We start from the raw sequence: 27135 nt of genomic DNA, 5'->3' as shown, positions 1-27135 counted from the left end.
TGTAAAGCATTCATGTGGGAGGTGCAGATATAGAAGTTTACTGAATTTAGCTGTGGGATATTTTTTATATCATAATGATTGGCAGTGTATCTCTTAAAAAAAACATTTCTTTGAGCTGATGGTAGTCTAAACTGATGTAAATATACATCTCTTTTTTATTGTGCAGCACAATTAAGATCTTATGGGATATGGAAAGATTGAGAGAAAGATAATTTTATACAGTATGTACAGTATGTATAGATTTATTATTTCGTAAATGAATTAACATTATGCTTAGTAAAGCACCTTTGGTTTAGTGAATTAAGAAGCCAGAACAATCTTCACAATTTATCATTCTCTTAGGATATTTCTAGAAAATTTGAACATTTTAATTACACCTTCTCTGAGAAATGACTGTAACGCCTTCTCTACTCTATTTCTATCTTGTTTAAACTGGACTTTTGATGTCTTATCTTTGCTTTCATTATCATATAATTTATAGCTTTTTGAAGCTGTAAAGATAGCAACTAGGTTCGGTAATGACTGAGGCAATTAAGTTGTAATAAGTAAAATGTTCAGACATGCTTTTCGCAACTTTCCATGTGAATGAAAGCAAGACTTGTTTTACAGCTCCAGCAGGTCAAGAAGGGTCCTTACTTTGCAGAAACTAAGCAAAGTGAGTTGTGTGACTCGACTTACAACAGCCAAGGCCCAAATCTGTATATTTTTTATTAGAATTATGAATATGTTAAGCAATGTTGTTTCAGTCTGTGTTAACTCTTCATCACATGTTAGAATTCAGAATTGGCTGCGGACAATGATTAGAAATTCAAAATTGTGTATGATATATTAAAATCCACAAAACATGTAATGCAGTATTTTCATGTTTATAGAGCAAGTAAGGAAAATAGAACAAAGTAGTCCTAATAAAGTCCTAACAAACAAAATGTTTTTAAAGGGTTGCACATTATGTTATGCACAATGTGTTGACATTGGAACAAATAGAGCAAAATGTCAACAGTACTTTTCTTTTTTTGAATGGATCCATTCTTGAAAGATAAGACCTTGCAGTTCTTAAACGTTTAATGAAATCCATTATGTGCTAAAGGCTTTGGAAGCACATCAAACTGGTTTTGAAGTAAATTATTAGATAAATTATGTTGTTAAGTATGCTCTGTGAAAAAATAAAATGCATTGGCAGCCTTGAGGAGTGGTTTTGGAAAGCCACATTATATATTCTTAACTTTTTTAAATGTTTAATAAAGTTTAAATAAATGCAAGGTCTTTGAGAAAGAATGGATTAATAAACTTGATATGAAATTGCATATGATCTGATCATTTCACATTAAAATTGTTACCAAATAAATTAATGACTGCATTTGATGTTTTTGTGAAAAAAACATGTTCTTAGTATATGTACTTATGTCATATGTATATGTATAACAAAGACATGTTACAAAACATTAGCTTTTCATTTCTCTGAAGAGTTCAAATGTTCATGGTTCAAGGATTTTTAAAATACATTTTGTCTTAAGAATGATGAAAAGAAGAATATGATGATGGAGAAGAAGAATATCAGTTATTTAATGCATGTCCATTTGTGTTATGATATCCCTTCCTTCAAAATTATATCCTCTCATATCTAAACATTTCCTTTCATTTAATGACTTTTAATTTTAAGCATTATCAATTGATTTTACTGTCTAGCTCTGTAGAAGTTTGCTTTTTTAAAATATATCACAACATATCTCTGTGACAAAAAGTTAAGAACTGGTCAAACTGGTAAAGGTGAAACTTGTCAAGCTGGAAAATATAGCATAACTACATACAGTACTACTGTCTACGAAGGGAGATAGAATTATTGTTTTACGTTGTGAGAAAAACAAAGCTGCTACGAAGATTCTCAGCAAGACAAATTGAATGATATCCCCTTATTTGCATGTTTTCTTATTTTCATATGCCCTTAAAAATCTAGTCTTTGTAGAATTACTTTAACTCTGTAGTAAAACGAAATCTCTCACAAGATACTGCGGTGAGGAGGCAGGGAGAAATGGAAAAGGAATGGTTACTTTAATACATTAATGTTCATGTTCATAAAATAAAAACATGAACTGAGAGTACTGCATGTCTGGATTGATTTCTCTGGTGACAATGATAAATTTGTTTCAGACAGTAAGGTATGTTAAAGAAAATGTATTTTATAGAATACAATGCCAAACATGAAGATGGCCTGCAATATCAAAAAAGTCAAAAAATAGCATTGTATTTTGCTAAATATGTATTGTTTAGAACATTAAGTACCTGTGGAGTCTTGTGGTACTCCTTTTTTGGAAGGAATTATTTTTCACAGCACATTCAATACCATATGCCTATTTAACTTTCAGGAAATAAGACGTATTCATTCATCATCAATTTCACAAAATGTGCTATCTTTGTGTTGATCAATAATTGTGTCACTGAATTCTCAATGCTCAGACAATGTTTTGCTATAAAATCAGCTGCTGATATCTCCATCTTGAGACAACAGCTGTCGTATTTAAAATTCTAATCATGTGTATGATAGAGGAAGATAGGAATGTCTACCCAACCCAATATTTATTTTAGAAAGCAAATCACAAAGAAAAGCCATTATTGGTTGTTCAGTTTATAAATGAAAATGAAATCATTATGGAAATTAATACTGGATCTTTACTAATATTCAATGAGTCAGCCTATAGAAAATCTGTGTGTGGCATACAAAACTACAGTGAACATTTGGGATATAATGCTACAAATACTGTACTGTATATACAGGGGACTACGTAAAAACTATGGACCTTTGGGGCATTGGTTTATACAGTAAGTGACCTTTTTCTGAGTGGTTTAGTTATGCTGAAAGTGAATAAGATCCACATGGAGATAGAAGCTGTTCCAAGGTTGTTAACCAAAGACTGGCTCGCAATGCCAAGAAAAGTAAAGAAGGCCAGGAAATCTATTGCTTGCTAAAACTTTAGGGTTATTAAAACTGTTCATTTTTCTAAGTGGGCAACTCGTAATAGTATAGTATAATATAATAGTGACCTATGTGGAGAAAGTCAAGCAAAGAGCAATGCCTGTTACCCCATCAGTTTTAAAAATTGATCTGTGCAATGTTTACTTGAAAATGAGGTTATATAAATATTGATCCATGGCAGATTCCTCAAACACTCAGAGAGTTTGTTTCTTGTAATCCACTTTGGGAATATCACATGTACTGTATCTATGCACCCCGATGTCGTGACTAGGAACACTTGAAAACTTAAAGATGTTTTATACATGCTCTCTAAATCAAGCATGTAACTTAAGACAGACAAGTGTGTTTTTTATGCTTTTAATGATACATGCAGTACCTAGATTTCGAATTAGATGCATCCAGCCTGCACCAAATGGGAGAGAAGGGCAGGGCCTGAAAAGAAGCTCCACAACTAAAGAACATTCCTGAACTGAAATCTTTCTTGGAGCTGTTCCAAGAAAGCAGGTAATAAGGAAACCAGGAAAGAAAATCCTATAGAGGATTTAATGTCAAATCAGGAGCAGATCCACTGGGTTTTGGGTCAAAGGCTCAAAAATGTATTCATGCAAGCTGCACTGCAATTCTCATGTTATCTGATGTGCTGGTACTGTACATACTGTAGCAATGGCCACATGTGTTTAAGATGTGTGATTCATCTCCATATGGCTTTGAAAGCGTATTCAAATTCAGATACTAGATACAATATGGTATATGGCATACTCCTTGGTATCAGCTAAAAAAAGTAAATACGGATAGAGAAAGATATTTTTGGAGATCAGATGTGTAATTCTTATTTTTAGGCAAACACATGCTAAACTCACACAGACCTTGCCAAAGTCTTCTAAATGAATGGAAACCATTTATACTAATGGCTTTGGCTAGAATTCAACACTGAGTCTAGCGTTAGGTGTCTATGACTGCAAGTTCCAGTATAAACTAGGCAAGTGTGAATGCCCTAAGCAGAATGCGTTTACCAGGAGGTAAGAAGCATTCCTTTCATTGGAATAGCTTTCAGCATCACTAATAGATGATAGGCATATTACCATAACAACTGAGAGGGACCCAGGAATTTCCAGGTTGATTACAAATGGGTATTTCAAGATAGAGTTTTTTTTTCAAAAACACATGCCACTGATACATACAGCATTCTATTGGGGGTTTGACTAGACTAGACCCCTAAACTGAACTTCTTGCAAGATGGAGAACTCTTGAGAAATAGAGGCAAAAGATAATATGAGGATGTTGGCTATGTTACACTGATGTCTGTTAAGTGGTTCTAAAACATATACAGTATATATATGTTAAAGGCATCCTGTTTTTGGATGTTTTACAGTTTCCTTCTTAAAGCTGCAATTTTATATCATTCAGTGTACCCAACATAACTTCAAGTATGCAGTTGAACATGAGTCTGATCCTGGAGAACCCTATTCAGCCAGGCTAGGTATAGATATAAACTGTAGATATATACTGTATTGTGTACAGTATTTAAAACAAATATTATTTTGCATATACTATATATATATATGTGTGTATACAGTATGTAGTACATGCAGTATATTTCATTTTAAACCATTTTCTTAAATAATTTAATACTATAGTAAGTTATCAATTTCTAAACACCTGAAATAAATTAGCAATGACAAGATTTCTTAAGTCCCACCAACCTTCAAACAACTTATCTTTTAACAACACAGTGCCATACCAAAGGTTGAGCACTGATTGAAAGAGTGATGCATCTCTTACTGACAGGTGGGATCACAGTGTTGCTGAGAACTGAAAGAGCCCTAGATAATTAATCTCACAGTACCCCCATCAGTGCCCAACCAATTGTACAATGCAGCTGGGAAATCCCAGTCATAATCAGCTTCTGATATGACCCACACTTGAAGCAATCATCATTGCAGTCATGTCAGCTACTATTGCTATCTGAGTTACTCAGTAAGCCTGTGCTAGATATTTGTGGTATAACAACAAAGACCATGTCAACACATGTAATGTCAGATTCAGCTGGGTAAATGTTACATGGAATAAAGAAAACATGAAACATATCATCCAGGTAATGAGGAAACATACTATGAGGAGCCTTGAGCAAAAGCAGGATTTTAAAATGGACGTGAATTCTGACAACAAGAACGTGCAAGGATAATTGTTCAGCGACAACCTATTAACCACAAGCTTTTAAGTATCTAGCATTAACTGCAATGTTCATTATTTTAATATTTTATTTTCAAACAGAACGGTTTTGTGCATATCCAACATTTCACCTCAGCTATTTCTTTATTTTGTTTATTTACCATAAGTGTAAAGAGATTATTAAGACAAACCAGATGCATTAAAATCAGGCTTTCAATCAACAATATGCAAAAACTAAAAATGTAGTACAATGAACAGTACAGGTTCAAATGTTGGCTTTCTGGATGAGAACACAGATGGCACCTTTTTCCCCTGCAGCTTGTCAGGTAACACAGATTAAAGCGCCTCAAGAACATCCATAGACAGGAGAGTTCAGGTATTATTAGAAAAATGAGGAATGATCACAATTTGTATGACACACATTGTTTTTCTGCGTCAGTGAAAGCTAAGAAAGCTACTCCACCTTCATTAGCCTTAAGACAGTTTCATAACTAAAAGCATAGCCTGTTTTCAGCAATGCTGATGGTATAAAATCAGTGCAGAAATTTGGCATTATTTTAGTATTTCAGTACTTCAGGTCAAAATTTAAAGGTTAGTTCCCAAATGGGGTAGATAGGCTAAATCTCTTCATCGAATGTGTTACCTTTCTTACATTTTTAGGTTTGAAGTGCAGTTACACAAATAATGATCCATGTCCCATGGTTTGCATCTTTGTAAACTTTAATTTGTTACTGTGTAGGAAACCTAGATATAAGAGTTCCTGCTCTTTGCTAATGAATATAACCATTCTACTCAAAGAGCCCACTTCAGCTACATAATACACAGTCCCTATCTGCACACTGAACTTAATCTGCAACAGTCAATCTCATTTCCTTGCTATATTGCACTTATGCTGGAGTATATTACATTTGAAGTCTAGGATGCAATCTACTGAAAGGTTAAAGAAAATATATTCTGAAGATTATTTTACCTCTCAACTTTGATTTGCCAAAAAGCTAAAGTGGTGGCAATGAGTCATGGGTCCAAGCCAATTATACCCTGTCTTCCTTAAAGATACAGTATGTTCTGTGCTGTTGCAAATGCAATGGGCATAAGAACATCTGTTTATAGAGTAAAGGTATGTTAAATATTGAATAAGAAATAATAAAATGGTGTTTAATGTTATGTAAGGCTTTAGATTCAACTTTACTGTATATCCTGTAAGAATCAAAGTAGACAATACATTCTGCTCTTTTGAAAAAAAAAATCTATTATAGCATGAGAAAAAGTAAGCAAAAAAAACTCTCTTTAGGTCCATGTGCCCTGAAGTATATGGTGTGGTGCATTTTTTATTTTGATTTTACTATATGTTAATCAGTGTTCTAAAAATCAGTATCTAGTATGTAATGCAATAATTGCCAGTTGTTTTTTGCCTACTTCAGGCTAATTGAAAGAAGATATTACTGTACATAATAATAAATGTTGTTACACTACATATTAATAACTTATCCAGAGCTGTTTATTGTACAATCATTTTGGCCACTTCATCTGCCATGCCATTTGGAAATTTATCACATATTCCTGATCAAATGATGGACGGCAGGGAGGATAAATGTAAAAAAGGAGAGTTTATATTCAGACAAATTTTGTCATTAGTGTTCAGCAGTATTAAAACAAAACACATTCTTACATAATGATTGTTTTCTCAAAATATTCGAAGAAGTGTCAGTAACTACACTGAATAGGGAATGTCTCCATAAAGTTCTACAACATTCAATCATAGGTTCTTCATAATCAGGTTGCTCAGGATTATAATAATATTCAGGATAATGACATAGTCAATGACATTATATGGTAAAAAGGTGCTGTCCTTTGGATGAAACATAAAACTGAGGTTATGACACTCTATGGTCATTACAAATCCCAGAGCATTTCTCGAAAAGACTAGGGGTGTAACTCCAGTGTCCTGGCAAATATCCCATCGGCCCTTACCAATCGTGGCCCCTAATAATCCCCATCTATGAATTGGCTTTATTACTCTGTTCTCCTCTCCACTGATAGCTGATGTGTGGTGACCCTTCTGGCGCACTATGGCTGCCCTTACATCATGCAGGTGGGTGCTGCACAATGGTGGTGGTGGAGAGGAGTCCCCATTACCTGTAAAGCGCTTTGAGTGGAGTGTCCAGAAAAGCGCTATATAAGTCCAAGCCATTTTTATTTGGATTGGTTAGCAATTTACAACCAATGAAGCTAGACTGACTGATTGAAAGACCTCCACTTATTTGTAACATTTATGTAGATTTTGCAATAAGATTAGTAGTTCTTCAGAATGAACTTTGTTACATAATGTATAGGGCCCTTAAACCCTTATTTATCCTTTCTTAAAGCACAACTACTGTGTAGAAAAATGTGAATGTTTTACATCTCACATGAGCAATTACAGCCTTGGTTAACAAGTATACATTAAAGTAGCAATTAAAACATAGACATAGCCTGCCATCAACTTTTCTGTTTTAGAAACATGTATTATACTAAGTGCACTACAAATTAAAATGAAATCAAGAGACTATGAATTCCTTCAATGATTGCCTCTTTGCAACAGCTGAGCACACTGTTTTAAAAACTAAGATTCAGATTGTAAACAGCAAGGACAAAAAAGGTCTTGGTATCATTCAGGAGACATTTGCACAAAGAGGGCTTTCTAGAAAGCTTTGAAGTGTTATGGTTTTATAATAATTTATTCATGAATTCAAGTCAGAAGAGTAGAAGTGGGTGTTAAAAGCAATGGAAATTGAAAATTAATATACTGTCAGGGTTAAGAAAAAAGTTAAGAAGAAAGGTAACTTTGGCTAAGTTATCCATGTACCCAAACTAAACCTAATTGAATTAGTGATAAAATGCTGCTGTATTTAGAACAATTAAAAATGATGGCTGTAATTCAAGAAAAGCTGCATCTGTGAAGTAGTAGTTATACAGGGGTGTGTACATTTATCCAACCAATGTTTCTAGGTAATCATTTTTAGCTACTTTTCAGAACGCTTGAACATGTTTTTCACTTGGAGGTTGTGTGTTACAATGTGACGTAAGGTAAAATAAATTGATTTAAATGTGTTTTGCTTTCAGCTGTTAGGCCACAAAATGTGTTACTTTGGAAAGGGTGTGTACAGTAGGTGTTCTATGGGCACTGTACTGTATACAGTACACCTGTGATTTGCTTTTGGGGTATATTACATTGATATATACTGTTAAAGTAAGATATAGTACTGCCAAACATAATTAAATGACTTGAAGAACAAAAGTTAATGAATTTAGAGTTTTCAGAAAATACAATTTAGCAAATAAGTGTAGGTAACCTCCGATATGTAGGCATATTAGGCATTGCTGATGTAAAGTTTTCCATTTAACAGCATGACAGCCGCTGTAGAATCTACTGTATGCATCTAGATTACATATTTATGTGCTGGACGCATACTTACAGATAGTTATGGTACAGAATAATAAAATATCTCCACATGGAGGAAACTGACATGCATACCAGTACTGACAGCTTTAAATTAAAAAAAAATGAAGACTATAGGAACAAGGCCTATTATTACACTTAGAATTAAATGTTGTTAAACATCTCTAATAATCTTTGTGGGTCTTACCCAGCCTGGTGCTGTCTGTGAGACAGCAGCATAATGTGGCTAGAGAGGCAACATCATAAAACTGTATCAATGGTATAAAGTGCAGATGGGCTAGTTCAAATCTTCAGGCTAGTTTCTTTCCAAAAACCAAAGGTCACTATCCATCACCCAAAGGAAAATCCACCAATTATCGATCTATAGGGTGGGTACCAGAACCAAACCTGATAGCATCTCAGCCAATCACCAACAAGTGATATCACCCCACATAAACTTGAACCCAGTTAACTCACTGACTTGAAATCTCTCTCTGTCTTAAGTGGCATACTGACTTTTACAACCATGTGATGGCAAGTAAGCCAGACAGAGAGTGAGTAAGTAAAGTACAGAATTCTGCCCAGGATGTTCATCCTGACAGATGAAATCGTGTGTTTGCAAACCCACTATTATTTTTGCTTGATCAATGAAATTAGAGTTGGACTCTTTCGTTTTGTGGGCATCTAAAATATCCAATATCCAAGCATATTTTGAAAAGCTATTGCCAGGAATAACTGAGTTCTCTTGTCTACTTTGTGGTTGAACCTCAAGAAGACAAACTGTGGAGACTGTTTTAAAAGATCAAAGTTAGCAAGATGCTGCTTTGGCAGAGCTGTGTAAGGCCAACTCAAGCTGCTAGGCAAAGCAAGACAAAAGTGTTTTTTCTCTCTCCACTGTCTGCATCAGGACCCTCCCTGCCACAGACCAACCCAACCCAGCTCAGTCAGTTAGCACGAAGGTCAAATCATAAAGCAGATTTATTTTAGTAAAATGTCATTATTCACAGCATAATTCTCGAAATATTATTTCAAATGCATGTACATGTTTTGATGTTTAGTTCACAATAGTAAATGCATACAGTATAACTAAATTACATAAATGTGATTTAGTTATATGAGACTTCTTAGAACCTACAAAGCTAGACTGTAACACTTCATAATCAATGCATATTTTAACTCTGAAGTTATTAACTATAACTTTGTAATCCCTGAGTGAACAATCAGCTGTTGTATCACAATGGATTGTTTCACAGATACTGTATATTCTATTACGTGGCTTTTGTTACGCACATTTTGGTTACATCAGTAAAATGTATTTTATATATTTAGAACTCATGTGTGAGAATGAATTATCATGTTTGTCTGCTTCCTAAATGTCCTCAATACTCTTGCAATTTACTGTTACAATTTCTGATTTTTACAGCACATTAAAGCCTCCAATCTCCAACAGGACTATATATTCCTGAATTGCAGGTACAGTAAATATAATGTAACCCACTTCAAGCAATTGAAAATAGGGTCCAATTTATTTGCTAAAGTTTTTAAAGTTTGTATAACTCAGTATCATATTATTTTATTATTTTAAGCTTCAATATTTTTTAATCCAATAAACATTCATATGCTACAATGAACAGTGGTGCAATGTAGCTTTAGTAGAAAACACAGCCAACGGTACTTTGATTAACCGACAGGCCTTTAAAGTTAAAAGTTAGTTCTCAGTTCTGATGCCAAAATGCCTTTAGCATGTCAGTAAAATGTATATGCAAACAGTATATAAATACAATAACAAGAAAGGTTACAAACAAGGGATATCATATGTCATTGGAATTTGCTTAAGTGTTAGTACCAAATTTTCCCAAGGTTCTCTTCCAGCCATTTTTTGAAGGAAGTCAAGATATTGTCTTCAACAATATGGTTTGGTCGCATGTCCCATCCTCCCACAAAACTTTGTGAAAAGATCTACCGTACCTTTTTTTTCCGAGTTAAAAATGAAAAAGGTTCAGTTCTTTTACCCTATAAGTGCAGGAATTTCCTTTATGTCCAGGAATGCATTTGGTTGCTTTTCTCAAAATAATTCCAGAGCAGCAATACCTTTTTTACCCTAACGAAAACTGTACCTAAAACCTAAAGAGGAACATTGCATGCTGAAACGTTGATGGAAACACTTATGAGTTCTTTCTTCTTTTCAGAAAGGAATTGATCTTTACTTGTTCCTTTGCAGCCAACAACCTAACACAGCCCCCCACAAGAAACAGTATATTAAATGGTGTCTTTCAATTATGTCTGTCAATTTTAACATAACAATCCTTAATTTAAAGTCTGTAATATTAACTATTATATTCTAACATTTTCCCTTTTTATTGCTTCTTCACATCTAACGTAAATGATGTGTACTGAAATCTCCTGAAATATTAATGCCCTCTTAAACAGTACTATAAGAGGGAAACAGATAGAAACAACATAGTGGTTCCTCTAAGAACCATTTTCCTCAAAAGCGTGTGGGGAATGACCTGCCATTTTCAGTCACCTGACCAAATTTTAGAGGATAATTGTAAAGTGACGATTCAAAACTTGGATATACAGTCATCTTCTGCTCCCTAGGAAAAGAACATAGCATCTGTTATGTGCTGCACTAGAAGGAGGAGGGAGTGAGGAAGCATTTTAGAAGAATGGAGTCTCTAAACAGCTTAACTGCCTGGTTACTGATAGAGTGAGATTGCCTAATGACAAAGTATAGTAGAAGCTCTGCGAATGCTAGGGTTTTGTTTTACTTTTCAGCTAACAGACAATGTAAATAAAGAGCATTGTTTTCCACCCTACAGATGCATGTGAGTCTGTTTTCTTGAGACCATCTGTTACTGCTACGGTACCCCGTTCCTGGGAGTGACACATACAGTACTGTCTATAGGTGAACAAGTTTCCATTTGTTTCAATTGTGTATTAAAATCTAAAATCTAAAAAATGATTGTAGACTTTAATGTTAGGCACAAAGTCTGAATTATAATTCAGGAGAGATCACATACTTACAACAATTTGCATTTGTTCCATATTTTAAAGATTTATTTAAAACTGTTTCAGCAGATTGTATAAGTAGCCAAAAAACAAATCTTATCTACAAGATGAACATAAAACAGTTCAAAAAGATTTATTTGTCCTTTTTTTCTTGTACACATACAGTAGTTAACGAGGACTTCTAAACTTAAATATTGTGTATAATAGCATTTGCTTCTATATTCAAAGCCATTTATAACCAATAATTAATTCTACTGCATGCAGTTAGAAAAACATGCAACATGTAGATTTTCTTTTATTCTGCAGATGAGATTTAGACGATAATGTCTAGTGGTATTTGTTGTTTTTTGGGGACTGTGTTCCACAGTGTGAGGGCTAGTTGAAATTCAGCCCTCAGAAATGGGATAGCACATATGCTCAGGATACCATGTGATTAGTCTTCAATAAAGAATAAAGATGGCTTGTCTATTGGATTCCAGAACTGATACATCCGAGAAAGACTAAGGGTATTCAGCCAGGGAACATCATTATTTCACATCCAATACAGTACATATTGTAACACCACTTTTTAATAGAAAATATATATATATAAAAATAAGTCACAAACTAAGTATAATACTTTTCCTATGTATAACACAAAGTTCCTGTCACTAAAATAGAATTATTATTGGAGGCATAGGTGAACATAAATATTTATAAGTTTGAGTAGTGGGTACAGTACAGCAATTACTGTAAGTACAAAGGAATCTCAGTCAAGCACACTGGTTTAAAAGGCTTAGAAAATGTTACTGGACCCTTCAGTAAGCAGCATTAGATATGAATATAGGGAGCCTTTCTGTCAAAAACTATGTTCTTTAATTTGAAAGTTTTACCTCTATTAAATATTAAGTTGATGTGTGATTCACTATATACTGTATGATTTATAACTGACATTATTTCAAGCATGCAGTTAATCAAAACTGTTCTTGTAGCACAAATAAAGGCAAGATGCAATAGAAAAGAGGTACATTTTAACATTTTCAGAATAATTTAAAATGTATATGACAGAAAGCTTACACAGTGGTGTCTTGAATTACTATGATGGGAGCATGACCTCCCCAGAGGGGGACAATGAGTCCTGGCTATGAGTAGAACTTATCCCTGTGTCTGAATCTGTGTCTGTCATATCTGTTTTGGACAGCTTCTGAGAAAACTTATTCTTCACTGTACTGGTCCTTGTTTGGCTTTTTAAGCCTACAGAACAAATGTATTCCACATTTTCTGCTACATGCAAAGAGCTAAAATGAGCTTCCAAGTTCTCACATTCCTCATTTTTTGAATGCAACAAGAAGTCATTTTGTCTCAGTTCCTTCTGAATTTCAGTCAGTTGCATATTTATTGATAAGCCTTTGCACATACTGCTTTCCAAATCCACCCTCATGCTCTCTAATACAGAAGCAGTTTCTTCATCCTTGAGATCTAAGCCAGTGCTTGTTGTTGCCCTTTCTAGCTCCTCAGTGTCTTGGAACCAAATACTCCTGATCTCCTCCTCGATGTCACTGGATAACTTGTTAATAAGATCTGCATGGTTTTGCAGTTGCTCTTCTAATTGTCCAATCCCATTGCTAATGTACAAGTTGTCCTGTGACGGATTCTCTGTTGGCTGACTTTCTGTTTTTAAGCTGAAGTTTGATAAAAGAGCATCCTCAGCACACCCTTCCTCTTCAGTGGTTCCCTTGTCAAAACTTAACTCCAATTCTGTCTTTTCAATTTCTATATCGAGCTCCCTCATTCTTTGAATCTGATGCCTAATAGTGAGGTCCTGAGATATGATTAATTGAACAAGGGTCTCCATCCTTTCCTGGTCTTTCCTTGTTGTTTCCTTTCTCATCTTTTCTAACTTTCTGAAAGCCTTTCTCACCATCCTTTGCTGCTTGTCTACTGGCAAGGACTTCACATACTGAGCAGGTCCCCGATCCCATCGTTTCTGATTGGCTGGCATTCCTTTGGAATCTGATGTCCTCCAACCTGAATGAGGCATAAAGTCATCAGCTTTAACTAAAATAAACTGGAGATAAGTCTGTTCATCTCCCCAGGCCTTCCAAAGCCTCCAAATCCTAGTTAATGGAGGTAGAGCTCTCTCAAATCCTTTCCATTTTTCCAGGAGGCAATAATCCCTTGAATCTCCAGGAAGAGTTCTCTTGTCTCCAGCTGCACTTTCATGATCCTCCAGCAAAGCCTGGACAACATCTGCACAGGTTGTGTGTTTTGTAAGTCCTGAAACCACCTTCTCTTCTTGGCAGACCCATACTTGAATTTCATTTTTGCCAGACACTGTGTCTTTACTAGCAGATCTAGGAAAAAAGAACAGTATTAGAAAGAAATCTTGCATAACACACATAACGTTACACCGAACAACCTCCTAAAAATGGTGCCTTGACAAGGCATGCTAGTTAGTTCTTGCACATTTCAGTTTCCTTTGCACTTTTCTAACTAGTAAGTGCTACATAAATATGATAAATGATAAAATCCTAGACATAAAAAACAAAATCAGTGTATTATATTGCTTACTTACTTGTGGTTAGCTCTTTTAATCAGTGAATATCTTTTTAAGTACCCTTGTTCAAACTTACTCAACAGTAAACTATGCAACCTGGTCAGGGTAGAGTGCTTAAAAGAGTGATTTATGATTAAGAAGTCTGTTTGGAAACTTGGAAGAAAAGCAATGCATTGTTTTGGGGATTTTATTGTTACTCCAAACCAGAAGGTCCATTAAAAGTCTACCACTAAATAGCTATGCCTTTAAAATTTAAAAAACTTGAGTATTTTGTGTTTTATACATGCTATTGTATAAAAAAATGTATAAATATATTACGTAGGTAAATCTGCAAATTGTGTGCTAATATCTCATAGTATCTTTCTAGTAACTACGCAAATTATTCATAAATATTTAGGAGTATAATTTTTATATCTTATTAGTTAATTGACTTTCATGACTTAATAAATCTGGATTATTTTATTCTGCATATTTTATTTTTGAGTATGATCAGCTTTAGCATAAACTATACATACTTTCTGAACTTTAAACACTAGTAAAAGTAGATAAAATATACAGCATACACTGGTTGAAAAAAATAGTTTTGCTTAGGTTTTTATTTGTTGGTAAAAGTTTTTGTAAATATGCCTGTAACATTTTATTTGAATTTTGCTGCATAATAGCTTCATAATTCCCTCATATTGTAAGTACTACTGTACATGGCATAATCACATGTTCAGTATAGCGCTTTATGGGGACATGTGCAAATGACATTATGTATGAAGGTCATGATATTTATTTTAGCATCATTACAAGCGCTTGGTAAATTATTCTTGATTATTTTGTATTCGTTATATATATCATTGCATGCATTTCAAGGCATCAAATGCTATAAAGCTGAATCTAATGAAAGAGAAGGTTATCGAGAAAGCAGTGTCCCACAACCAGTTCTAACCTGGTGCAATTTAAAATCAGTGTCCCTGTCTGTGTCTGTTATAGTACTATAATGCTAGATAGTTTAGAACATGGTAGTCCCTTTCAGTAAAATTCTATTACTCATTGGTCCTCAAGCAAGGTCATTCACTACACTTCAAAGCATACAGCCTAATGAATGAGAGTAAAATATCTCACTTAGGTCTTGCTAGCAGCTTATGATGATATTTATGACAAATGCTGAACCTCTAGCAAATTCAGGTACTGTAGGGTAGATGAAGAGATAACAGCCTGAATGTTATTTTGCTCCAAGAAAACACTGGTACAAAAATATTGACTGAAAACTCGGACTGTACAAGTGTTAGATATTGTCTTTTCTTCTAGATTTATTGTCTGCTAACACAGTGTTCTAATAAAAAAACAAGAAAGCACATTGTGGGTATACATTTATTTAAAGTAATAAATGACCTCTTAGGAATGTAATAGATATGCACCTAGGCAACAGGCTAGTTAATGTTTAGGTGTTCCAAGAGCCAAATTCAGCAAAGACAAATAAGTGAACTATGCAAAAGACAAACAAAACAATACCCCTCTAGCAAATAAATAGGAATGTTATAAGGACTTAACCAAAGACAATTATTTCCATTTAGCAACTGCTTCATTTCTGAAGTATACAGTATGTTACGTCTAGGTGACTATAAATATGTCACATATCCAAGGATCACAAGGAAAAAAATTAATAGATTAATAGTGTATTAAGCAAGACCCAGTTTGAGATGGAAAACATAAAAATTAAAAAGGAACTGCAATCTGATTATCTTTGCTAATTACTTTGTAGCCATGTAGTGCTCAACAATTACAAGTGAAAGTAAATGCAAACCAGAAAGTTTTGTTACATGAGTATGAACACTTAAAGGTCAAGTTTAAAATCAGTTTGGCATTTCAAATAATATTTGAACTTTATGTACTGGCAAGAGGAAATGTCCCCTAGAGTTTCAGTAAATGCAAACAGATGTAAGATATACAGAAGTCTAAGCATCACTGACAAAGAACAAACATGACTTTTAAGAAAATGATGTGTCAGGTACATGATGATCTAACGTTGCCATTGCACTAACTCTTGTAATCTAATGATTTGGAACATTGGAAACTATTGCAGAGTCATGCTCCAGCTCACTAGCTGTACAGTATATATTGCAGATATTACAAAATACACTAATTAGGTTCAAAATGTCTAATGTAAATACAAAATGCTGTGCCATTGTAAAACAGCACATAAATCCAAATTAGAAGTAAAAGGCTACATCATGATCTAATTCATCCATCCATTCATTTTCTAATCACTTCATCCAATTTAAGACCATACAATGTGGGATGCCATGCCATTACAGGGCAGAAAGACAAAGACAAAGACACATACACACACACTCACACACCTGGACCTATTTTCCTAGAGGCCTATTAACTTATCAGTATGTGTTTCGACTGTGGGAAGAAACTGGAGCACCAAGGAAAAATCCACACAAACATGAGGAGAACATATAAACTCCACGCAGATAGCACCCCAGGTCCGGAACTTAACTCAGGGCTCCAGTGCTGTGAGGCAGTAATGCTAACCACTGTATAACTAATACTAGTTATAAAAGTAGGAATTTAATTTATTTTGCTAAGCAGAAAAAAAACTGAAGATAAAAGAATTATTCAGAATTTTTCCTTATATTTTACCAGTATCTATTGCGTGTGATTTCTAAATGGTTCTCGTATGAATACAGTACTTTACCTTTTAATACACATCCACTATCATAGTTGTAAAAACCTGTCATCCATAATAGTTGAGAACTTATTCCTCTGTTCCAGGGAACAAAATGATGAAATGTTTTTTTTTTTCTGTAATCCTCTTCTCTTTAATCAGAAAAGCAATCTCACTCAGCTGTATATCAACATATCTGCAGAGGAAGCACCTGTGTTTGCACTACACAATAATCAACAGGTCACTGGGAACATCCTGTTGCTTTCTCAAATCTTTCCTTATACTGTAGGTAAAACTTCAAAAGGAAAATCTATTGAGTCTAATATTTGCTGTTTTAATTCAGTGAGAAAAACATAACACGGCTCTTAAAGAATGTGTAAAACTAACATTTACCCTCTGTCACCTGTTCTTTAATGAGACACTTGGTTTCAGAAAATATATATATATAAATGTATATATGCTTTTTGTTTTTATATTGCTATCTACATCACTGACACTGACAGGGACTAGTAACAGGGATATTTTAAATGTTACTTTACATTTATGAAATTCAACATTATGTTCTGTATAATGACAACACTTCTAATGCTTTCTTTTCCCTAAAAAATACAAATATGAAAAAAATTACTGTGATTAAGTATCCATCCATCCATTTTCTAACTCCTTCTTCCATTTCAGGGTTGCAAAGGAGCCAGAGCCTATCCCAGCAAGCAAAATTAATTATAATATTTAAATTTAAACGGAGCAGTGGCTCTGTGGCTGGAAGGTAGCTGGTTCAAATCCCGTGGCCGGCAGAGGAATCCTACTCCATTGGGCCCCTGAGCAAAGCCCTTAACCCCAGCTGCTCCAGGGGTGCTGTACAATGGCTGATCCTGCGCTCTGACCCAGGTTCTCTCCCTATTTGTTTGTCTCATGGAGAGCAAGCTGGGGTATGCAAAAAGACAAATTCCTAATGCAAGAAATTGTATAGGGTTAATAAAGTGATGTGATAATGAAACTGCAGTCTGAAGTCTCTGCATAATGAAATGTATTATATGGATTGCTTTCCTTCATGGTTTTGATTAAAAATAAATATTCCAATACCTGGATACTGTCACTCTAACAGCAGCTTAGTGTTTGAAATAAACATATGGTGCATACTGTACTGATGATGTCCCTTACATTCCATTGTACTGTACTTCCATTTAGCTAATCTTCTGCTCAGCTACAGTACATTCAAATTATATACATATTTTAGTCTATGTTTAAGTGAAAGCTACTGTATCTTTCATGCCATTTCAACTGAAAGGCCTCAATTCTCCAAAATGAGTCATTCCTAACTACTACATTCTCAGCATTCCCCTTTTATGAACTACAAGGATACCAAATGTACACATTTCTTGTGGCTGACCTAAATGAATCCACTTTATTGCTACTTAGAAACAGTAGTTCTTACTGTTTTGTTTTCCTTAGCACAATACTTGCACTACACTTCAAGCCTGTAATACTCTTAGTCATTTTTTAAAGTATTTTTATCCATGTATCATATGACTTGGGATGCACCAAACTTTGAATACTGTATTTAGTAAACTGCCCTGGATAAACAAATTAACAATACAAATGTAACCTCTGCCCCTATCTCAAATGAACATACTACAGAAATGTTTTGGTTGCAATACTAATTACCATACCATCAGCTACTGAATAGATTTTTTTTTCTGTCTCACATACACAAAGCTTTCTAAATTTCATCCTAATTTTCATTGAAATAGCAATTAATGTTAGCTAAGCTGAGACTGTGAAAATCTCTTATCTATAGTGGTACTATTCTACTTTATAACTTACTGTATGTATGTCAATGATGGCGATCTCTACTAAAGCAACAAGAAACTGTGACACAGCTCCAGATAAACATAGCTTCATAAATCACCATTGTCAATTGTTACTCCACCAGGATGATGAATAATCTTTTCAGATTTCCTGAAGTCTTCCATGACATTTATTTTGGGCTTATTGTACTTACAAATCTTGACTTGACAGGGCTACTATCACAAGAAATGATACAACCTATAAGTCAGCTAAGCAAGCTGTTGCGGCAGAATGGAGAATCTTGAAATGACACCAGTCATTACCATTATTTGAATCTGTTCAATAGGGTTGAATTTTTAAACACACAGGTGAGGCAAGAAAGTTGATATGGAGCACAGGGACATTTTGAAGGTGTTTTAAGTATGGGTACTGTGTATATTTATAAAACTTGCAAGATAAAATGATTTTTTGACTATGACAAAACTACCAATGTTCTGGACTATCCTGAATTTCTTAATTGGCGATTAAACCTTAAAAAAGACCTTATTGTCACAGCTCTATAAAAATGAGAAAAAATGTGCTTGTATTCTCTTATTTTTTTCATTTTTGTTTATAGACTGATGTATTAGGTATTTATATAATAGATAGATATATATATAGGAACAAGTATTAGGTTTATTCCATGCTGAAAAAAAGAAGAAAGAAAACACAATGTTTCGGCCGGCTGAAACGTTGTGTTTTCTTTCTTCTTTTTTTCAGCATGGAATAAACCTATTACTTGTTCCTTTGCAGCCTAAGCATGCTGATACAGCTACTCACCTGAACATATATTTATAGTGCTGTCATACAAAATGTAAAGGTAGGTTCTACACAAAAAGGATGCAAGGTGAATATAATGCCAAGATTATGATTAAATTTCAAACTGATCAAGGTATTGTTATGTTATGAAAATAAAGATTCACCATTTCAATACACGTTATTAGAGCTGTCAGATACATCAATCCTAGACTAGTATGCTATTTAATGGAGAAATAAGCAAACCTGAACTCAAAATGAACTTGTAACTGATCTCATGTTTTATTTTTGCCTTATGGACAAAGGAGATTAAAGAGCAATATAGCAAGGTGTCATGTTTACATGACACTTGTCTTTATATCTGTTGCCACAGGTACAGGACACAGCTAAACAGAGGGGAAATACCTATTCACATAGAATGGGCCCATAAGTGCTAATTAAATTGATATACAGTACTGTAGCTAACACCAAAATGTAAAACCTTAACATTCCAGTATAGCAGTTTGCCTTCGAATCTAAGGAGAGGAGCAATTTATTGGCATGCGCATGAGAGATAAGTGACAGAGGCAGGAGATCAGAGGTGGAAGAATATTTAATGTAAATCTGAGTATTATCTTGCATAACAATGAAAGTGAAGACCACATTTGCATATAATCTGACTGGGTGGAAACATATAAATTATAAAACATAATGGACCAATGATCGAACCCTGTAGCACACCATGCTTGAATGAGGTCATGGGAAATTTATGAGGACCAAGGGAAACAAAGTGCTGCCTGCCAGTCAGATATGAGCAAAACCAGTTAAAGACAATTTCATTGATAGACAAGAATGTTTTCAAGCAGTGAATGATTTACTCTATCAAAGGCTGCACCAAGACCAAGGAACACAAGGATACATCTAAAAAGAAATAAACATCAGATACAGTATACTAAAATATGCATAAAGTTTCAAATATATATTTAAAACTGACAAAAAGTTTGTAGTTTTGGTGAATGTACCCAAGATATCTATCCAAACTTGTTAATTAGGGGATTTAGCTGTATTTACTGGGGTACTTATTTAAACTCAAAGGAAGTGACAGTCACTATCTTGTTCAATTTCAAATGAATTCTAAATATATCTGCTGTGGCTCAGTTTGCAGATCAGAAGTTCAAGACTAAAAGAGAAAGTTGTAAGAGAAAGTTATCTGTTTATGCTGCATATATTACTGTCATAAACAGCTGCTAACAAAAATCAAAAACATGGTTTGTTATTAGTATTTGGACATTTCTTTTGCAAACAACAACTTACAGTAAATAACCACTTTATGCAATAGGATTGTCCATCCATCCATTTTCTAACCGCTTCATCCAATTCAGGGTCGCAGGGGAGCCAGAGCCTATCCCAGCAAGCCATGTGAAAAAGGTGGGGTATTCCAAGGAAGGGACTCTTATCCATTGCAGCGCACACACAGACAAAAACTCACTCACTCCATGACCAATTCTCCCAGAAACCAATTACTGTACCAGTATGTCTTTGGACTTTGAGGGAAACCAGAGCAACCAGAGGAAACTCAGGTAAATACAGAATGAACACACAAACCCCATGCACACAGCACCCCAAGGCCTGAACTGAACCCAGGGCCCCTGCACTGTGAGGCAGCAATGCTAAACACTATGCCCCTGTGCCGTCTATATTAAGACTTTAATTAATTGACCTCAAAATATAATGCCAGTAGAAAATAGCGAATATTTAAACAGATATAGAAATTAAGATCATTCTATAAGATCAGCCATAAAGACAAAATAGATTTAGCTCTGGTTGACATCAAATTCCCTGAAGCTAAATAATGACAAAACAGAAATTTTATTGGTGGACAGAAAATGTTAACTGAAAAAGCTGGAGAGTTTCACGGTAATAGTGGATGGTTCCTCAATTTAGGCTTAAGCCATCAAGAATCTGGGGGTCGCACTTGATCCCCCCTTTTTTTCACCTTAAGAGTATTGGCAATTAAAATAATTTCTATCAATGTCCGATGCTGAGTACCCAATTCATGTATTCATAACATCAAGGCTTAATTTCTGCAACTCTTTACTTTATGGGCTTCCTAACACTATTCTTAATTAAGCTGCTATAAGACTTAACTCTGCAGCTACATTTCTAACCCACACCATACCTGAGTAGCATATCGCTTCTACACCTACTGTAAATCCCTATATTGGTTACCTTTAAAGTCATGAAAGTCATAAGTCATTCAATACAAGATCTTGTTACTGTTTTTCAAGGTTTTAAATAATCTGGCTCCCTTATACTATACATCTCTGAACTCCTCTGTATTTACACTCTCTCCTGCAGGCTCTATTCAGTTGAGACTGATCTTTTGCTCACTGTACCCGGGACTAAATCTCAGACTTCTGGTGACTGGACTGTGATTTTTTCTATCGCTGCTCTATTGTTTTGGAATGCCCTTCTTCTGGCCTTCTTTGAGAAACAAATTCTTTAAAACCTGTTCTTTTGCCAGTGTCTAAGGCTGAAATAAACTAAATTATGTAATGTGAAATTCTGTACATGATATCAGGTATGTTGTGGACTGTAGATCCACTTTCTGCTTATCCAATTTAAGGTAACAGAGGCACAGGAAGCAGCAAGTGGAAGGTAGGATATAACCTGTCTATCGCAATGCACAGAGAAATGCAAACACACACACTCACACCAGTGCCAGTTTTTAGAGAAGCTAATTAACCTAGCAGTATGTCTTTAGACTATGTTAGGAAAACTGGAGCAACCAAAAGAAACCCATGAAATCCATGTGTACAAGGGTAAAACATGCAAACACCACACACATACAGTATCACCTCAGAAACCCAGGGTCCTAACACTGTAATACAGCACTGCTAACCTCTGTGCCTCTCTGTCACCCACATTTTGTCTTACTATAGATAAACAGTCATCATTTAGCTAGATGCCATTCCCACCAGTGAATGTTTATCATGTCATGTTTTAGAGATGACAGGAATTCAAGAAGATCTCACTTTGTTTAAATGGTTTCCTTTTACACAATATTTAACTTGAAAGAATTAATATCCTCTAGCTGATGCCAATAAAGAGGTCAAAACTGAGACTGGCAATTCAGCTTGGCTAGGCTTCAAACTAGATACACTCAAGTGCGCCTCACAGAACATGCCATCTAAGATCCATTATTGTATTTAAGCTATCACTAATACTAGAGATATCTTTTTCTGACATTCTTCTAATTATTTTGGCATATTTCTTCAGCCACAAAATACAATAAAATATAAAGTATTTAAAGAAATGTTGCTCACAGTCAAAAATCATTTAGTATTGCATTTAATTTGATCGTGTTATTCTTCTTTCCTATTGATAACACAGGAAATTATCCACAAATGGACTTTGTAAGTGACATGATCACATTTTGTCCTCCTAGAATCCCATTTTATCATAAAGATCATTAAGAATTAATAGCACCCAATACAATGGAAAATAATTAAATCAATTGTTGCACTGCATTAAATATGTCTAAATATTTTAGAACATCTGCTATTCTTCTTTATAGCACTCCTACCTGGACATGTGAATTATTGCACTAGCTTTGTCTTTGCAGGAGATAAAATTAAATACTTATTTGATAAAAAGTACTTCAGAACTGTATTTTAAAATATTACTCAATAGCACATGATCTGAATAATTAAGAATGATAAAAGCTATCATAACAATAGCATTTTTTAGTAGAATTTCATAAACTCAAGTTAATGTATTTTTAGAATGCCAAATGCTGATAAAAACTAGCTTTAATATGATTTTTGTTAAACCTATTCAATTTAGCTTTATTTTACGGTTACCTTAATTTAAGCAATTCTTTTTTTTAATATTCCATCATTAGTCACGCAATGTTTCATCGTGACAAGATAAATATTCTGTTTGTCTAAGTTACTCTATTACCATTTTGTATGCCCATGATTATAAAATAATTGAAACACAAGACTGTTGAGGGGAATCCCAAAATTCAAAGTCATGACTCGCATTATAGTTCTAGCATAACAACAGTATGACGAATTAGTTTGTCATGAAGTATAATGAGTTTTCAAACTACTGAATTAAACACGCAACACCACGCATCTGTAATTATGTCGCGCTTAAGGGATAAACATTGTATACCATGCTGATCTCTGAAAATCTCTTTGATTTTCAAATTCTGTTCAACAGGCGCTTTACAAGCCCTGGTTAATTGGCTACGTCAGCCTCGAAAATTTGGAACAATGACCAAAAACATTTACTTTACTGGATACAACAACAATATTAAATGTATCGTTATGTAACGCGATCAGTTTACTTACTAAGTTAACAAAACATTTCCCTTCATCCTGCATTAAGTAATATCAAATACAAATAGGAATTTAATCAAGGGGTTAGTAGAAATGCGTGCAGTTGTTGAAGTAAAATAAATATTTTAGCTAGAAGTGCAGTATTGCGTTAATGTGAAGGACCATGGGTAACTTAAGTTTCTAAAGTCATTTAAAGTGTTTTGATACACATTTATTCTAATTGTGGAAATATGGACTCATTCATTTGCTTAAAGCTTGAACATCTTTTCGACGTTAATAGTTTAGTAACACATCTGACTGGGATTTCGTGTCGCAGAGATTTTGATGGAAACGCTTAACCCTTACCTACACACGCACAACTAAAACTAAAATGTTACTAATGATCAGGAAAACTAGCAAAGAAGGGGCAAATCATAATTTACAAACCTCCTTCGAAAACACACTTTGTAAGTTCATTGCTAGTATTTGAGTCAAGCACACACAAAGCCTGTCCAGGAATTTACCTTGAACAAGGCACATAAATTAACATTAAGTTCAGGAAGAACTTCACGGTTCAGGTTTACGGGTAGCAGTTTGAGAGCGAGAAGTAACGGCGAATAAACCAGCTTTCAAGTTCAATAATTAGCTGCGTTAAAGTACAATAGTGAAGCGGTCAATAGTTCAATAAAGGGAAAAATTCGAAGGAATAAATTACCTATTTTTCAGGCGCGCTTTTAAGAAATTCCTTCCAAAGGGAGCCATGGTAACTTGAAAGACTACAAAAATCCCAGGAGATGTTAAACAAGGAGCATGATTTGACTGTAGCCCTTACAGTTCATAGCAGCGAAAGACTAGACTGAAGGTGGGGGCGGACTTGAACTGTTAACTTTGTTCTCTCTTTGGTTTAGTTGTACTTGAGTAGCCCGTCCCATTCCTACACTGAAGGTGGCGTTATGCAAAAAAAAATCTTTCGAATTAGTACACTACAGCCCTCGTACATCCTTGTTTAACCTGTTCTTCAAATACATAGTATAGTCATAAAAAAGTATTGATCCATAAAAATGGACTGTGGAGACAAGGACTATGTAATAACATGGATATCTTTATTAAAAGCCTTAAAGATAATCACATACTGTACAAATAATCACTGCCACGTTGCCACGTTCAAAACAAGGTAGAAATGCAGTACTATAAGAAACACAAAGGTATGGATGTATGTAACATCAGCCCATTTTGATAAAGATTTCACCAAGGCAAGCGAAATGGATGAGAATATTAGTAAAAAACAATCAATTGCTCTTATTGATTTTTAAGAATTTATCATCGTCAAGCATTTGTTATCATTCTCATCATTGGAAAGTATTTTAATATGAGAAATCAAACTTTTACTAAAACTTTAGAATATTCAAAGTCCAAAGAATTTTGTGAATTTATGTTTTGGACTTTGAATAACAATTTACTTTTTTCTTTGCATGGAATTTGGAGGCAGCTGATCTGCAACACTTGAGGGCAATCATGTTTACATCTTTTATGCATTTATTTACATACATGATGAAGTCATTATTTATTTATTTGCTTAGCAGACACCCTTATTCATTCAGTGATAATTTCAATTTTAAGTTTTAGAGCAAAATCTGAATGACAGAAAATCATCGTCTTCTTCTACGCTGTTCTTTTGAATTTACATGTGTTCTGCATTCGTATTTGAGTGTTCATGCATGCGTTAGTATGGGTTTTGCTCGGGTAATCCGGTTTCCTTCCACATTCCAAACACACTCTCCCAAAGTTAATTATATAATAAACATGATTATGATATAATAATTAGTATTTAGTAATTGCCCTCTGAGCTATGCAATGAGCACTTGTCATGTCCGGTCTGTGCTATGACTTTGCGACCTGTGCCTGAAGGGTTGGCTCTCCTTCTAGTATTGACAGACTATAACACGTGTAAGAAGACAATATGTTGTGAATATTAGTCAAACGTAACTTATTCTATAAATCTTCTTGAAAATATGTTTTATTATTTGTCTTCATGTGTTATTTTCTGCACCAAAACATAATTTTGACATTTATAAGGGTTGGCAAGTTATTTTATCAGAGCCGTGAATTATACTAGCCTAAACAGATTAAATGTGTGATCGTTTATCCAACTATTTACTTTGCATGTAAATACATGAATATTTTCCCTTGGATTTCTAAAATCTTGCATCAAGTGGTGCATACGTAATCGTCTGTTAGTGTTCAACGTGCAGTTTTAGATTTCAACGGCACCTCATACAAGTACAGTATTTAGAAATCCTCAGACATTGACAAAGTCAGTCAAACAAAAGAAACATGGTGGAAGTGCATCAAAAATGAAGAACAGAAGGTAGATCTTTACCCAAAGAATTGTAGGAGCATGGCTGAAGCCATGTTGTTAAAGCCAATACCCTGGAATAGCCGGATGAGATAATTGGATCAATTAAATACCAATGTACCAAATGGTCTAGATGGGCCGTAAGACTACCTTTTCGTTTGTAACCTTTCTTATGATCTTAAGAACAAACATTATATGCCGTGGCTCAGGAAGGCCCAACAGACATCTAGAACGCGTGTTCATTTTATTGCGACTGAAATATTTGATCAAGTGTTTTAAAAAATTGCTGGCATTTTTATACCGTACATACTGTAATTCATTTCTGAATGCCAACATTTAGAAAAAACAAACCGTTGCACGGATTTCCAAGTGGTGGCACAAAAGAGTCAAATTCTGTACACCCTTTTGAAACGCTGATCAACATAAAAAAAAACGTCTTTGTTAGTAGTAACCACCTTGAACAGCAAAGCACTCCTGTTTTATAACTTAACGTTAACAAGTTCTCTTCACTGCCTCTAATCAGATCAGTACACATGACATATTTTATTGGACAACTGAGAAAAAAATATATCGTGATACGATCGTATGTATTTGATAAAATCACATTATTAAATTAACAGATTATAATGTAAAACTTTAAATAAGGAAAATTGTCTTTCACTAGCTTGTTCCAATTTTGCAATGATACAATTGGTAGTGTTAATTCATCCTCTGAAATTCTAACATACAGAATATAAAGGAACAGATATTGCACAATAGCTTTATCTTCTTTTCCTTATGTTTGAAGTTAATCTAGACATTCACCATCCTCTTAAATCCGTTGCGTTAATGTCAAACTACAGTAGATGAACATGTAAACGTAACCATTTGCTCAAGGGAGACGACCAGTGGGTATCTTGTTACCTGCAATAGTTAATGTCAGGTGTCATATAATTATTTTAAATATGAAACAAATTATTATTTTATCTCGTAGTGTATCTATATCGTACAAATTTGTTTATTATTGGTGACAATTAAAGATACATGTTTTTTTCATTGACAAGTAAGCCCAGATAGTAAGGCTATTCAGAAGTGAATAACCCATAGGGAGTTACTATAATAGAAGTTCTGTCTTAATTTAT

General features: G+C 34.4%; 1 protein-coding gene across 1 annotated transcript; it reads right to left on the bottom strand.

Moving 5' to 3' along the window:
• Positions 1-11599: 11599 nt before the first annotated feature.
• Positions 11600-24524, bottom strand: rassf9 (Ras association domain family member 9). Its single transcript, XM_015352763.2, has 2 exons — positions 24374-24524; positions 11600-13906 (listed from the first exon to the last, which is right to left on the bottom strand). Exons 1-2 carry the CDS (start codon positions 24418-24420, stop codon positions 12649-12651), a joined length of 1305 nt encoding a protein of 434 aa, XP_015208249.2. The 5' UTR covers positions 24421-24524; the 3' UTR covers positions 11600-12648.
• Positions 24525-27135: the final 2611 nt, after the last annotated feature.

The sequence above is a fragment of the Lepisosteus oculatus genome, chromosome 7, assembly GCF_040954835.1.
Source record: "Lepisosteus oculatus isolate fLepOcu1 chromosome 7, fLepOcu1.hap2, whole genome shotgun sequence".
Classification (NCBI taxonomy): Eukaryota; Metazoa; Chordata; class Actinopteri; order Semionotiformes; family Lepisosteidae; genus Lepisosteus; species Lepisosteus oculatus.
Note: the sequence above shows the minus strand (reverse complement) of the source record. Positions and strands in the feature narration are given on the sequence as shown.